General features: G+C 37.1%; 1 protein-coding gene across 5 annotated transcripts in view; it reads right to left on the bottom strand.

The window, feature by feature from the left end:
* The window catches only part of PAAF1 (proteasomal ATPase associated factor 1), a 159,173-nt gene that overhangs the window by 79,149 nt on the left and 63,577 nt on the right, over window positions 1-16,447 (bottom strand). For 4 of the 5 annotated variants that reach the window (XM_077113617.1, XM_077113616.1, XM_077113618.1 and 1 more), the window contains exon 7: window positions 1,796-1,990. The exons of the other annotated variant lie outside the window; for it this stretch is intronic. In XM_077113617.1, coding sequence (XP_076969732.1) covers window positions 1,796-1,990 — 195 coding nt within the window. The remainder of the gene's footprint in view (window positions 1-1,795; window positions 1,991-16,447) is intronic. 5 annotated transcript variants of the gene reach the window in all.

The following is a 16,447-nucleotide window of genomic DNA, read 5'->3' on the forward strand; positions in this document are numbered from 1 at the left end:
GAGGGAGGAAGGGAAGGAAAGACAGAGAGAAGGAAGGAAGGATGGAAGGAAGAAAGGGAAACATCTTTAAACATTTTCTTGTTTTATTGTATTTTGTTTGTTTGTTACATGGGCTGGGGCCGGGAATCGAACCGAGGTCCTCCGGCATAGCAGGCAAGCACTTTGCCCGCTGAGCCACCGCGGCCCGCCCTAAATCAACTGATTTTTAAAAACTTAAGCTTGTTTTAAGTTATAATGTGTGAAATCTTATGTTTGAAGAGAAGTTTATGTGTGCATTATATTAATATATAACTATTAAAAATGTGTACTACTTGAAATTATCTTGTTTACCACTAATTGCACATGTATCACACTTCAGGAAATATAACTCTACCTACTAATCCATCAATCCCCAAAGAGAGGTCAGAGATCATTTAGTAGTCAACAATAGTTTTAGCAGGAGTCCCTGAATCACACTGCATCTATACAGGAAATTTAAGAGTGCCTATAGCACGGCAAAAATGAAGGGCAAAGACAATGGTAGAAAAAATAATTCTAATGAAAATGAGAAGCAATTATTGGTTATTATCATAAGAAAATAATGAAAGTTACCTTATTAGGACCCTCATCATTCTGCCTCAACAGAGCCCCCTTAATGTATTTCCTACTACTACTACTCCTAATCCAACGTACTGGCCTGATGAAGATGATCTTTTTTTTTTATTTTAACTTTTTTTATTAATTAAAAAAAATTAACAAACAAAACATTTAGATATAATTCCATTCTACATATACAATCAGTAATTCTTTATATCATCACATAGTTGCATATTCATCATTTCTTAGTACATTTGCAAGATGATCTTTTATACAACACTCAATTCTACCTCCAAGTTTTTCAAATGCAGATTGCACTGCTGGGGACTGAACCATGTCCCTCACAAAAGGCATGTTCAGGTTCCAACCCATGGTTCTGTTGGTGTGAACCCATTTGTAAATAAGACATTTGTAGAGATTATTATTGTAGTTGTGCCCAAACTGCATGAGAGTGGGCCTTAATTCCATATGGCTGAAGTTCTTATAAGCAAAATAAATTGGATAAAGAAAAAAGAAACCACAGGGAACAGCCAAAAGCTGGAAGTCAAGAGAACCCAGAAGAGAAAGAAGACACTGCCATGAGCATTGCTATATGATGGAAAAGCCAAGGAACCCCAGGAATGCCAGCAAGCCAAAAGATACCGACCCCAGGAGGCAGTGAGTCTTCTAGTTTCTGAAAATACAAGCCAATACATTCCTGTTGTTAAGACAACCTTTGGTATGGTATTTGTTTTAGCAGCTAGGAAACTAAAACATGCTCCTTCCCCTACCCACAACCCTACTTAACAATCTTGAAATATTCTTCCCATTCTTGTCTGTTCAACTTCAAATCATCATTCTAATTTCAAACTAACTTCTTTTGGGATGCCTTTCCCATCAATACTAACCTAAATAACTGCTTTCCCCTAAAAACCTATTATATGTGCATTAAAAATCACTAATTAATTCCAGTCAAAATTGTATTGTTCTCAGTTTTATAGACATTAGTCTCATCTGCTAAGTTAGACTGTACTTACTCAAATGCAAGGACTATGATGCATACTTCCTTTGTAGATTTCAAAGTAATAAAAACATGGTAGGTATTCAATAAATATTAATCTTATGGTGAAAAGAGAATTACCATCTACCAGCAGGAAAAGACAAGGAAAGGAGAAACTAAGTCAAACATTGAAGAGGGCTTAAGAAAAAAAGACAAGCTCACAGATCATTATCAACTTACTGGGCATTTGCTCAGGGGAGCCGAGATTTATGGAGTTGTCAGAAGCACCCACAGCCACTCCATTGATGGAAGAACCACAGTCTGCAAGGACTCCCAGGCAGGCTGAGCGCCCACAATCCCAAAGTCGTGCTGTCCCATCTCGAGAACCAGACACCACATTTCTTCCCCGATCAACAATGGCTGTGTCTAGGATACCTGGCAAAAGAAAATAAAGCCCCTAAGAGTAGGTAGTAAAGGAACTACCAAGGGCAGAGAAGATGGATCTGTATATGACTCCATTCCTTCAACAAAAATGTACTGAGTCTGTACTACATGCTGGGCATGTTCAAGTGTTAGAAAAACAGAAATAAATAATATACAGTACCTGGTTCCCAATGGAAGACTGGTTGTGAGAGACAGACATGGAAAAACCATCTCTGGATTTAATTTCTTTAAGTGCAGTGTTTTAGAGCAGGAGTTTTCAAGCTGTTATTTTGGCTTTAAAACTCTTCAAAACAAACTTTTTTTTGAAATTTTTTATTTTTTAAATTTTTATTAATAAAACCAATCAACACACAATATGAACATTTTTTTCATCACATAGTCGTATATTCACCATCATGATAATTTCTTAGAACATTTGCATCAATTCAGAAAAACAAACAAAAAGAAAACAGAAAAAAATTCATACATACCATACCCCCCTTACCCTCCCGTTCACTGATCACTAGTATTTCAATCTACTAAATTTATTTTAACATTTGTTCCCCCTATTATTTATTTATTTTTAATCCATATGTTTTACTCATCTGTCCATAAGGTAGATAAAAGAAGCATCAGACACAAGGTTTTCACAATCACACAGTCACACTGCGAAAGCTGTATCATTATACAATCATCTTCAAGAAACACGGCTACTGGAACACAGCTCTACATTTTCAGAAAGTTCCCTCCAGCCTCTCTACTATACGTTAACTACAAAGGTGATAGCTATAATGCTGTGTTAGTTAGATTCAGTTGTCAACTTGGCCAGGTGAGCATACCTAATCGTGTTGCTGCGGACATAAGCCAATGGTACGTGAACCTCATCTGTTGCCAATTACATCTGCAGTCAGCTAGGAGGCGTGTCTGCTGCAATGAGTGACGTTTGACTTCATTGGCTGGTGCTTAAATGAGAGAACGCAATGTAGCACAGCCTAAGCAGCTCGGCATTCCTCATCTCAGCACTTGCAGCTCAGCCCAGGCCTTTGGAGATGCAGAAAGAAGTCACCCCGGGGAAAGTTGTTGGAACCCAGGGGCCTGGAGAGAAGACCAGTAGAGACCATCCTGTGCCTTCCACGTAAGAAAGAACCTCAGTGGAAAGTTAGCTGCCTTTCCTCTGAAGAACCAACAAAATAAATCCCCTTTTATTAAAAGCCAATCCATCTCTGATGTGTTGCATTCCGGCAGCTAGCAAACTAGAACAAATGCATAAGAATAACTTCCAGGCTAACCTCTTCACTCTGTTTGGAATCTCTCAGCCAATGACACTTTATTTTGTCTCATTTCTCTCTTCCCTCTTTTAGTCAAGAAGGCTTTCTCAATCCCTTCGTGCTGAGTCCCAGCTCATTCTAGGATTTCTGTCCCACGTTGCTAGGAAGGTCCACACCCCTGGCAGTCATGACCCACGTAGAGAGGAGGAGAGGAGTGAGTTTGCTTATTGTGTTGGCTGAGAGAGATAGGCCACATCTGAGCAACAAAAGAGATTCTCTTGGGAGTGACTCTTGGGCCTAATTTTAAGTAGGCTTAGTCTATCCTTTGTAGTGTTAAGTTTCATATGAACAAACCCCAAGTTAAGTTTCAGCCTATTGCTTTGGTTGCCCCCACTGCTTGTGAGAATATCAAGAATTCTCCACTTGGGGAAGTTGAATTTCCCCCCCTTTTCACCATTCCCTGAAGGGGACTTTGCAAATACTTTTTTATTCACTGTTCAAATTTTTCTAGGATTTATCGAGGCACCACTCTGGACAAACCTACAAAATCTTATGCCCTACTCAAGGTTCCATGTACTTATTGTGTAAAACAAATTTTTTAAACATCTTTTTTCTTTAATGTTTTGAAAAACTTCTTAGGGAATTTGGTTTGAAAATCACTGTCTTATAAGATCTTGCTGCTTCCACTGAGAACAGAATGAAAGGGTTCGCATTGTGCCTCATTTTGAAAAAAGGATGTGACTTCTCTTTCTGGCCAAGATGGAATAGCTCCATTCCTCCCAGGTCCTCCCCTATACAAGTAAAAAATCATGGACTGAGCATAAAAAACAAGCATAGCAAGACTCTGAAAGATGTTAAGAAGGCAGACTGACCAGGAGCCTCAGGTCTTGAGGAACAACAAGGCAATGAATTTCCTGGATTTCATTATTGTCGCCCATAGGGAAGCCACTAACAGGCACAGGTAAAATAAGCTCCAAGAAAAGTTTGTCCCTGCTAGCCAAGAGACTGGGAAAAGGTAGCCTCGCAGAATAGAAAACTTTTTGACAACACCCATTCTACTCTAGTGAAAAACCATTAGAAAAATGCTATCCTCCTCCATCCCCTGTAGTTTCAGTAAGGCTGATGGGGAGTGATCTTCTGCCCTGGCCCCCATGAAAGCAAGTGGCAGTGCGCCATTTCTCTGCACAGTAGGTGCTGATCAGGCCAAGACAAGTAGTATGGGGTAGTGTCAGCAGAGTTGTGAAATTTCACCCCCATCCCCCACCAAGTAGAAACCAGCAGAAAGAGGTGGAAAGAGAAGGAATTAAGGGTTTGGCACTCTGCTTCCTTCAACTGTTCCCCTCAGGTCAGTGGAGTCCAACAAGGAATTTGTTTATAGTCCCACCTGGAAGCAATGAGGTTGTGCAAGTTGAGGGGATATAAGTTAGTACCCCACTTTCACCAGAAAGGTGTCAGCAGGGCCAAGGGGAAAGCTGAATTTCTAGCCTACTTGTCCTCAACAAGGTAGTGTGTGTCACTGGTCCACTTTTGCTAGGATGTTGTCAAAGGAATCCAGAGAGAAGCTGAACATACATACATTGATCATAGAGCCCTCAAACCATACCTCAATATGGGGACTGCCTGCTAAAAAAGAATATTAAATAAGATCCAGAGAGCTATAATATAATACATAATTTAATGTAATATCCAAAATGTCCAAGATTCAATTGAAAATCACTCATATAAGAACCAGAAAAAAATCACAACTTGAATGAGAAAAAACAGCACACATTAACACTGAGATGAATCAGATGTTTGAATGATCTGACAATTAATTTAAAACAGTCATTATAAAAATGCTTCAACAGTGACAAATTCTCTTAAAACAAATGAAAAAAAACAGAAAATCTCAACAAACAAATGAAAATTAAAAAAGAACTAAATAGAACTTATAAAACTGAAAAATATAAAAACTGAAATAAAAAACCCTCATTGAATGGCTCAATCCTAGAGATAACAAAGATAGAATCAGGGAGCCCTATGGGAAATAATCAAAGAACAAGCATTCTTATCATTAGAGTCTCAGAAGAAGAGGAGTGAGAGAAGGAGTGAAAGAGTATATGAAGAAATAATGCCTGACTAAAAGAATCAAATGTCTAGGAATACTTAACCAAAGATGTAAAGGAGATGTATTCAGAAAACTATAAAACATTGCTAAAAGAAATCAAAGAAGACCTAAATAAATAGAAGGACATTCTATGTTCATGAATTGGAAGACTAAATATCATTAAGATGTAAATTCTATGCAAATTGACTTATAGATTCAACACAATCCCAAACAAAATTCCAACAGCCTACTTTGAAGAAATGGAAAAACCAATCATCAAATTTATTTAGAAAGGAAAGGAGCCACATGCTCTAGTTTGCTAGCTGCCAGAATGCAATATACCAGAAACAGAATGGTTTTTAAAAAGGGGAATTTAATAAGTTGTTAAGTTATAGTTCTAAGGCCTAGAAAATGTCCCAATTAAAACAAGTCTATAGGAATGTCCAATTTAAGGCATCCAGGAAAAGATATCTTGGTTCAAGAAAACTGATGAAGTTCAATGTTTCTCTCTCAGCTGCAAGGGCACATGGTGAATGTGGTGGCATCTGCTGGCTTTCTCATGGCTAAAGGGACTCTCTCCAAAATGTTTCCTCTTTTAAAGGATTCCAGCAAGCAACTCCACCTCAGTGGGTGGAGACATACCTCTATAGAAATCATCTAATCAAAAGCTTCCACCCACAATTGGGTGGGTCACATCTTCATGGAAACAGTCAAAATGCTCCCACCAAGCAATATTGAATGAGGATTAAAGGGCATGGCTTTTCTGGGGTCCACCACAGATTCAAACCAGCACACCACACATAGACAATAACATCTAAAAAAAGAAGAAAGAAGCTGGAGGACTCAAACTTCTTGACTTTAAAGCACATTACAAAGTTATAGTGGTCAAAACAGCATGATAATAGCATAAAGATAGACATATTGATTAATAGAAACTAACAGAGTTCAGAAATACACCTGCCCATTTACGGTCAATTGATTTTTTTTTTTTACAGAAAACGTTTATATTGAATCAAAATCAATACTTTCTTTTTAATATCTATAAGCCAACACTGAACACACGTTATTCAAGAATGAACACAATGTATGAAAAAAGTATACTATAAAAATACTTCAATTGTATATTCTGGACACGAAGCAGACATCATTTCAAAGAAAATCAAGGCAAGCTTGCGCTCTATAATGACATTTTGTAATTTAATAACAAAAGTGAAAGCTAATTTACTCACAAAGGATTTTTTAAAAACTTTTTTATTGTATAATATAACATATATACAAAGCAAAGAAGTAAAAAAGCAATCATTTTCAAAGCATTATTCAACAAATAATTACATAGGACAGATCCCACAATTTGTCATGGGCTACCATACGATCCTCTTATATTTTTCCTTCCAGCTGCTCCAGAAGAGGCTAGAAGGCTTATTTTTTTTTTATTATCGCAATGGACTTTTTTCCATCTTTTTTTGGTGCAAAAAAATAACATATATACAAAAAAGCTATACATTTCAAAGCACAGCACACAATTAGTTGTAGCACATATATCAGAGTTTGACATGGGTTACAGTTCAAGAATTTTAGGTTTTTACTTCTAGCTGCTCTAAAATACTGGAGACTAAAAGAGATATCAATTTAATGATATGGCATTCATATTCATCTGTTAAATCCTATCTTCTCTGTATAACTCCAATAGTCTAAGTATCTCCACTACCTACATAAGCTTCACATGAGTAAGCCTCATGATCAAGGGCATGGCCTACTGACTTGGGTGTCCCTAAAGTTTGATATAGTATCAAGGGATTCCCTGATGGTAAAGTTTAATAGTTTCATGTTCTTTCTCCCCTCCGTCAGGGGACATTGACAGTATTTTTTGATTATCTGCTTAATATACTCTAGGATGTCTCCAGGCATTACAATAACCTATACAGGATTAAAGGACCTCTTTTTTATTCTGGGCTTCCTTTGTTTATTGTTCAAATGAGCTATACAGATAGGTTGAGTTAGATTATCCACTACAGAAAATTTCAGTTCCAGACCAAATAAACCTTTCTTCCATTGGTCTTGAAGAATATGTGTGGTTCTAAAATATAGACACTGTCTTCCTTACCCCTATGTTCTGAATTACTTTAACCCCAAGCTGTTCAACTTCGGTCTTAACTCTAAATATCAGATTATATATATAAAACAGCTTCTCAAAATCCAGAAATAATAATCACCACTCCAGACTTAATGTGTCTGCTCTAAAAGTTTACAATGTGGGCCCCTGTTTTCTTATAAGCGTTTATTAAAGGTGACCATACCATTCTTGTTCTTTTGTTTCTGGCTCATTTTATCTCACCAATTGTTCCACATATTCATTTGCATCATTGCATGCCTCGTGAATTTGTTCCTTTTTGTAGTAGCACAACCTTCGTTCATAAGTATATACAATTGTTTGCCAATCTACTGTGTCAGTGCACCCTTCAGTCACCTGCATTCATCGGGCATCATGTATAGGGCCCAAAGTTTTATAGTCCATCAACATTCTCAATTTTAGCTAATTTTATTGTTCCCAAGAGAAAGAAAACCAATAAACACACCCTCACCAAATAGGAAATCTAAACCTCCTCTTAAGTCTTGTTCCTTCCCCCATTATTTATCTCTGCTGTTGCTGTGGTAGCGCTCGTGGTTTCCTTTTGAATATAGCTCATAGCATGCAATAGCAGATTTCCCTCTGTACCCTGGACTTAAACACTCTTTGTACAAGAATCATACATTTGAGGTAATTTTGCAATAACTAATCCATATTTCTAGCGTTAATCAGTGGGACACGTAGTATACAACCCCTTTCAATCTTGTTCATCTTCAGTATGGTAATATTACTTATAGACCCCCTAGAGAACCACCTTCTCTCCTACCTATTCCCTTACATTGGAGTTCAACCTCATTAGCTAACAGTTCACCCATCTCTAGCTTCTATTTCTCTCTAAATCCTCTATATTCTGTATTATAAGCCTCTGATTACACCTTTATGCTGGTCATAAAAGTGGAATTATACAGTATCTATCCTTTTGTATCTGGCTAATTTCATTTCAGCATTATGTCCTCAAGGCTCATCCATCTTGTCATGTGCTTCAGGATATCATTTTGTCTTACTGCTGCATGATATTCCATCGTATGTGTATACCACATTTTGTTGATCCACTCACCTGCTGATGGGCATTTGGTTTGTTTCCATCTTTTGGTGATTGTGAATAATGCTACTATGAACATCGGTGTGCAAATGTCTGTTTATGTCGTTGCTTTCAGCTCTTCTGGGTACATACCAAGTAGTGCTATTGATGGGTCATAGGGCAACTCGAAGGCTCAACAGCACTCTCTTCATGTGCTTTTGAGCCATCTGTATTTGCTGTTCAGAAAAATGCCTATTCATATATTTAGCCCATTTTGTAATTGGGTTGTTCTTTGGTTGTTGAGTTGTATGATTTCTTTGTCCATACAGGAAATCAAATGTGCAGTGATTTGTTTCAGGACAGGTATAGATGCAGGTTGGAGATTTTAAGCTGATGCTTGTTAACGTGGGTGCCCAGCGGCCAGGGAGGATGTAGCTGTGCAGGTGTACTGGTCTGGAAGGCATAACCCTGGTGTGCGCTGGTGTAAGGCACTCACAAATGATTTTTAAAAGCCCACTGCTAATGCTGCACTCAAATCACTATAGTTACATTTGTACTTTTTGCTCACTGGCACCACTTCATGTTTGCATTATGGAAAAATACCTCTTTTATAGAATGCAGAACACTGTTAAGAGAATCCATGTGATTACTAAAATCTTCAGTTTTTCTGGCTTAACAGTTAAATGTATTTCAGCAAAGTATTAACAGCCTAATGAATGGTGAGTAGGAAAATTCCTTTTATATAATTAGCTTTCATTTAAAAACGAGATATTGCTTTGGGGAAAAATGACTTCCCAGGATTTACAATATAATTTATGAATGGGGGTAAGCTGTCCCCCACCCTTTCTCAATCAAACATTCTCAATCTTTCCTAAAATATATATATATACAAGGTTTATTTACTCTCTTTCTCTTTTTTTGTTGTCTTTTTCTTCTTTCTTGAACTGACTGGCACCTTCCCAGGAGTCCTTAGCAGGTGCTCTTACACACAGGGTGGCTGCGGTGCCTATAAAGTTAGTTGCAGTTGCAGAACAGCTATAAGCTGAAGAGTCCAGCGTATGACTTAGCATGGAGATAACGCTCCAATGCTCATGCAGATATTTGGTCCTTCGAGAAGTAGAAAAGACAGCAGAATGGAAATAATAAAGTAAAATAAATCCATGAGTTGGGAGAAAGAGACCATCCCTTCATTGTTGTTCCAGGAGTTATACGACAAGTTTGAAAAACTGCATTAATTTTAAAAGTCAAAATAAAAATAAACTAAATAGCATTAGCACCGACAATGCCAATAAAATACAACCTGCCCTTTAAAGAGCTTATACACAGCACTGTCACTGGCAGGAAACTGTTTCTGGCTGTGCAAAATAACAAGAGTACTCAGGCAAATCCAAGAGTACAATGTCCACAGGGTGAATTACTGACAACAAATGAATCAAAGTTTAGAATTTACTGAAAAAAACTACAAAATATCTATTTTGACTACTAAGTATGTGACTGTTATGATTCAAATGCTTTTCTAGAGTGATTCTCACTGTGCTTGGTTCTGATACCTCTAAAGGCTGAAAATTGCAGAAATACAAGGAAAGACCAATCTGGAGGCCACTGTACTAGGTAAGTTAACGTCAAAAGAACTGGGGGAGAAATTTCTTCAGGTTTTGCCTACATAAAACCTAACATTTGTTCAGTTACCTGTTTCACAATATCCTGGGACTAAGGTGAGGGATATGGGATAAAACAAAGCAGAAGAGAAAACGATTGCTGTTTATCTGATTACCTAGTTCGTTATAGCTCTCTAAATAAGTTCTCACTTAAGCCCACTTTGCTGTATGAGATGTGAATTCTTTAGATATGGCTGAATTAGACATATGACAAGCATTTTAATGGGAGCATGTACCACAGGATCTGATTTAACACACCCTTATATAGGAGGGACGTTTAAACAAGTATTTGAAATTTTTGAACTGGTATAATATTAAAAGCACAGCTCATGAACGGATGAACATATTTTGGAACCTGAGCAAAGGCTTCTTATGATACCATAAAAAGTGACTATCCAGGTTGTTTTGTTTGGCAATGATTCAACCAGGTCAGTGTGTTGCTCTTGGCAACTTCCATGGCCCCCAAAATATGTAGGATACAGAAAGGCAAATAGCTCTGGACATCTTACAGTTAGTAGTAGGGGCCTGTAGAAGTTCAACAAACTGCCACTCCAAACAACTATATACCATAATATTAAACAAAAATAAAACAAGTAAAAATAAAAAGAATGAGTACACAAAGAAATTAAACAGCTAATAAGATGATGCTACATAGAATCATACTGGATTACGGTATTACTACAACTCTCAAATACATAATCACACTTGTCTACAATCATAAGTCCTTGCTCTCAAAACAAATATAAGGGACTTTATAACTGAATGAATGCCTTAAGGAAGGCTGTGCTGCTACAAAAAGGAACAATGTCATGAGGCATGCAACAATGTGAATGAACATGGGGGACATTTGGTAAGACAAAATAAGCCAGAAACAAAAAGCAACAATGGTATGGTCACCTCTAGAAAATGCTTATAAGAAAACAGGGGCCCACATTGTAAGCTTTTAGAGCAGACACATTAAGTCTGGAGTGGTGATTATTATTTCTGGATTTTGAAAGGCTGTTTTATATAAATAACCTGATATTTAGAGATAAGGACGAAGCCGAAGAGGTTGGGGTTAAAGTAATTAACACAGGGATAAGGAAGACAGTGTCTATATTTCAGAACCACACATACTCTTTGAGACCAATGGAAGAAAGGTTTATTTGATCTGGAACTAAAATTTTTCTGTATAGCTCATTTGAACAAAATGAAACACAGGAAGCACAGAATAAGAAAGAGGTCCTTTAACTCTGATTAGATTATTGTAATGCCTGGAAAAATCCTAGAGTATATTAAGCAGATAATCAAAAAGTATTGGCAAAGTCCCCTGAGGGAGGGGAGAAAGACTATGGAACTATTAAACCTTACCATGAGGAATCCCCTGATAACTGTCAAACTTTAGGGATACCCAAATCAATAGGTCATGTCCTCAAAAATGAGGCTTACTCTTGTGAGGATTATGTAGATAGTGGAGACTACCTACAGGCATGCCTAACAATTACTTCTGGAGGACCTCATTTGTTGCTCTGATGTGACCTTGGTCTTTCAAAGCCCAACTCTGCAAGTGAAATCGTTGCCCTCCACCCTACGTGGGACAAGACATCCAGGGGTGAAATTCTCCCTGGCAACGTGAGAGATGACTTCCAGGGATGAATACAGACCTGGCACCATGGGATCAACAATTCCATCCTGACCAAACAGGGGAAAAGAAGTATAACTAATAAAGTATTCGTGGCAGAGAGAGTGCAAATAGAGTCAAGAGGCTACTCTGGAGGTTGTTCTTATGCAAGCTTCAGGTAGAACTTGCTACCTATCATAGCCTGCCAACCCCCAACCAGGACCATTCCAGCCAATCCTAAAGAACACCTAGGGCTACATATAAGATTCCACAAGGGTTCCAGGCACTAGAATAACTTCCAGAAACCTACAACCTCCAGATGGGTCACTGGTCCAGATAAGTCCTGAAACCTAGCCCAGCCTCTCCAGAACATCAGGTAGTTCCATCTCCCTACCCCATATGAGTGACAGACCCTTCCAATATGAAAAATTTAGAATTGCCATAGCCCAAACAACCCCAAAGAGAGGTATGGAAAGATCAAAGGTGATGGTGGAACTATACATAGAAGATAGGACTTAACAAATGGTTATGAATGCTGAATCATTAAATTGGTATCACTTTTAGTCTCCAATATTTTAGAGCAGCTAGAAGTAAAAACCTAAAATTGTGAAATTGTAACCCATGTCAAATTCTGAAATATGTTCTACAACTAATTGTGGTGCTGTGCTTTGAAATTTATACCTTTTTTGACTATATACTATAGTTCACAAAAAAAGAAGAAAAAAAGTAGATTGTGATGATAAAAAAGTATTTAAGCCCTCCAGCCTCCTATATTCTGGAGCAGCTAGAAGGAAACTTATGAGAGGATCGTATGGTAGCCCACGACAAAATCTTGGATCTGTCCCATAACCACTTGCTGAAGAGTGCTTCGAAAACTATTTTGCTTTTTTATTTCTTTGCTTTGTATATATGTTATACTATACAATGAAAAAAGTTTTAAAAAAAAGAATGAAAATTTCCCAGATTTGACAAAAGGCACATACCTATAGATTCAAGAAGATGAGTGAGCCCCAAATAAGAGAAACCCAAAGAAATCCATGCCAAGACACATTATTAAAAAAAAAAGTTGCTCTAAATAACACTAATAAACATCTTTACTTTTGCCTTTTTTTATTTTGTTTTTATTATTTATTTATTTATTTATTTTTATTAATTAACGGAAAAAAGAAATTAACCCAACATTTAGAAATCATACCATTCTACATATGCAATCAGTAATTCTTAACATCATCACATAGATTCATGATCATCGTTTCTTAGTACATTTGCATCGGTTTAGAAGAACTAGCAACACAACAGAAAAAGATATAGAATGTTAATATAGAGAAAAGAATAAAAGTAATAATAATAGTAAAAAAACAAACAAACAAACAAACAAAAAAACCTATAGCTCAGATGCGGCTTCATTCAGTGTTTTAACATGATTACTTTACAATTAGGTATTATTGTGCTGTCCATTTTTGAGTTTTTGTATCTAGTCCTGTTGCACAGTCTGTATCCCTTCGGCTCCAATTACCCATTATCTTACCCTGTTTCTAACTCCTGCTGGACTCTGTTACCAATGACATATTCCAAGTTTATTCTCGAATGTCCGTTCACATCAGTGGGACCATACAGTATTTGTCCTTTAGTTTTTGGCTGGACTCACTCAGCATAATGTTCTCTAGGTCCATCCATGTTATTACATGCTTCATAAGTTTATCCTGTCTTAAAGCTGCATAATATTCCACCGTATGTATATACCACAGTTTGTTTAGCCACTCGTCTGTTGATGGACATTTTGGCTGTTTCCATCTCTTTGCAATTGTAAATAACGCTGCTATAAACATTGGTGTGCAAATGTCCGTTTGTGTCTTTGCCCTTAAGTCCTTTGAGTAGATAACGAGTAGATACCTAGCAATGGTATTGCTGGAACGTATGGCAATTCTATATTCAGCTTTTTGAGGAACCGCCAAACTGCCTTCCACAGTGGTTGCACCATTTGACATTCTCACCAACAGTGGATAAGTGTGCCTCTTTCTCCGCATCCTCTCCAGCACTTGTCATTTTCTGTTTTGTTGATAATGGCCATTCTGGTGGGTGTGAGATGATATCTCATTGTGGTTTTGATTTGCATTTCTCTAATGGCCAGGGACATTGAGCATCTCTTCATGTGCCTTTTGGCCATTTGTATTTCCTCTTCTGGTAGGTGTCTGTTCAAGTCTTTTTCCCATTTTGTAATTGGGTTGGCTGTCTTTTTGTTGTTGAGTTGAACAATCTCTTTATATATTCTGGATACTAGACCTTTATCTGATATGTCATTTCCAAATATTATCTCCCATTGTGTAGGCTGTCTTTCTACTTTCTTGATGAAGCTCTTTGATGCACAAAAGTGTTTAATTTTGAGGAGCTCCCATTTATTTATTTCCTTCTTCAGTGCTCTTGCTTTAGGTTTAAGGTCCATAAAACCGCCTCCAATTTTAAGTTTCATAAGATATCTCCCAACATTTTCCTCTAACTGTTTTATGGTCTTAGACCTAATGTTTAGATCTTTGATCCATTTTGAGTTAACTTTTGTATAGGGTGTGAGACATGGGTCTTCTTTCATTCTTTTGCATATGGATATCCAGTTCTCTAGGCACCATTTATTGAAGAGGCTGTTCTGTCCCAGGTGAGTTGGCTTGACTGCCTTATCAAAGATCAAATGTCCATAGATGATAGGGTCTATATCTGAGCACTCTATTCAATTCCATTGGTCGATATATCTATCTTTATGCCAATACCATGCTGTTTTGACCACTGTGGCTTCATAATATGCCTTAAAGTCAGGCAGCGCAAGACCTCCAGCTTCGTTTTTTTTTCCTCAAGATGTTTTTAGCAATTCGGGGCACCCTGCCCTTCCAGATAAATTTGCTTATTGGTTTTACTATTTCTGAAAAATAAGTTGTTGGGATTTTGATTGGTATTGCATTGAATCTGTAGATCAATTTAGGTAGGATTGCCATCTTAACTATATTTAGTCTTGCAATCCATGAACACGGTATGCCCTTCCATCTATTTAGGTCTTCTGTGATTACTTTTACCAGTTTTTTGTAGTTTTCTTTATATGGGTTTTTTGTCTCTTTAGTTAAATTTATTCCTAGGTATTTTATTCTTTTAGTTGCAATTGTAAATGGGATTCGTTTCTTGATTTCCCCCTCAGCTTGTTCATTACTAGTGTATAGAAATGCTACACATTTTTGAATGTTGATCTTGTAACCTGCTACTTTGCTGTACTCATTTATTAGCTCTAGTAGTTTTGTTGTGGATTTTTCCGGGTTTTTGACGTATAGTATCATATCGTCTGCAAACAGTGACAGTTTTACTTCTTACTTTCCAATTTTGATGCCTTGTATTTCTTTTTCTTGTCTAATTGCTCTGGCTAGAACCTCCAACACAATGTTGAATAATAGTGGTGATAGTGGACATCCTTGTCTCATTCCTGATCTTAGGGGGAAAGTTTTCAATTTTTCCCCATTGAGGATGATATTAGCTGTGGGTTTTTCATATATTCCCTTTATCATTTTAAGGAAGTTCCCTTGTATTCCTATCTTTTGAAGTGTTTTCAACAGGAAAGGATGTTGAATCTTGTCAAATGCCTTCTCTGCATCAATTGAGATGATCATGTGATTTTTCTGCTTTGATTTGTTGATATGGTGTATTACATTAATTGATTTTATGTTGAACCATCCTTGCATACCTGGGATGAATCCTACTTGGTCATGATGTATAATTCTTTTAATGTGTTGTTGGATACGATTTGCTAGAATTTTACTGAGGATTTTTGCATCTATATTCATTAGAGAGATTGGTCTGTAGTTTTCTTTTTTTTGTAATATCTTTGCCTGGTTTTGGTATGAGGTGATGTTGGCTTCACAGAATGAATTAGATAGTTTTCCCTCCACTTCGATTTTTTTGAAGAGTTTGAGGAGAGTTGGTACTAATTCTTTCTGGAATGTTTGATAGAATTCAGATGTGAAGCCGTCTGGTCCTGGACTTTTCTTTTTAGGAAGCTTTTGAATGACTAATTCAATTTCTTTACTTGTGATTGGTTTGTTGAGGTCATCTATTTCTTCTTGAGTCAAATGTTCATGTCTTTCCAGGAACCCGTCCATTTCATCTAAATTGTTGTATTTATTAGCGTAAAGTTGTTCATAGTATCCTGTTATTACCTCCTTTATTTCTGTGAGGTCAGTAGTTATGTCTCCTCTTCCATTTCTGATCTTATTTATTTGCATCCTCTCTCTTCTTCTTTTTGTCAATCTTGCTAAGGGCCCATCAATCTTATTGATTTTCTCATAGAACCAACTTCTGGTCTTATTGATTTTCTCTATTGTTTTCATGTTTTCAATTTCATTTATTTCTGCTCTAATCTTTGTTATTTCTTTCCTTTTGCTTGCTTTGGGGTTAGTTTGCTGTTTGTTCTTCAGTTCTTCCAAGTGGACAGTTAATTCCTGCATTTTTGCCTTTTCTTCTTTTCTGATATAGGCATTTAGAGCAATAAATGTCCCTCTTAGCACTGCCTTTGCTGCGTCCCATAAGTTTTGATATGTTGTGTTTTCATTTTCATTTGCCTCGAGGTATTTACTAATTTCTCTTGCAATTTCTTCTTTGACCCACTTGTTGTTTAAGAGTGTGTTGTTGAGCCTCCACGTATTTGTGAATTTTCTGGCACTCCACGTATTGTTGA

The sequence above is a fragment of the Tamandua tetradactyla genome, chromosome 8 (assembly GCF_023851605.1).
Source record: "Tamandua tetradactyla isolate mTamTet1 chromosome 8, mTamTet1.pri, whole genome shotgun sequence".
Taxonomy (NCBI): Eukaryota; Metazoa; Chordata; class Mammalia; order Pilosa; family Myrmecophagidae; genus Tamandua; species Tamandua tetradactyla.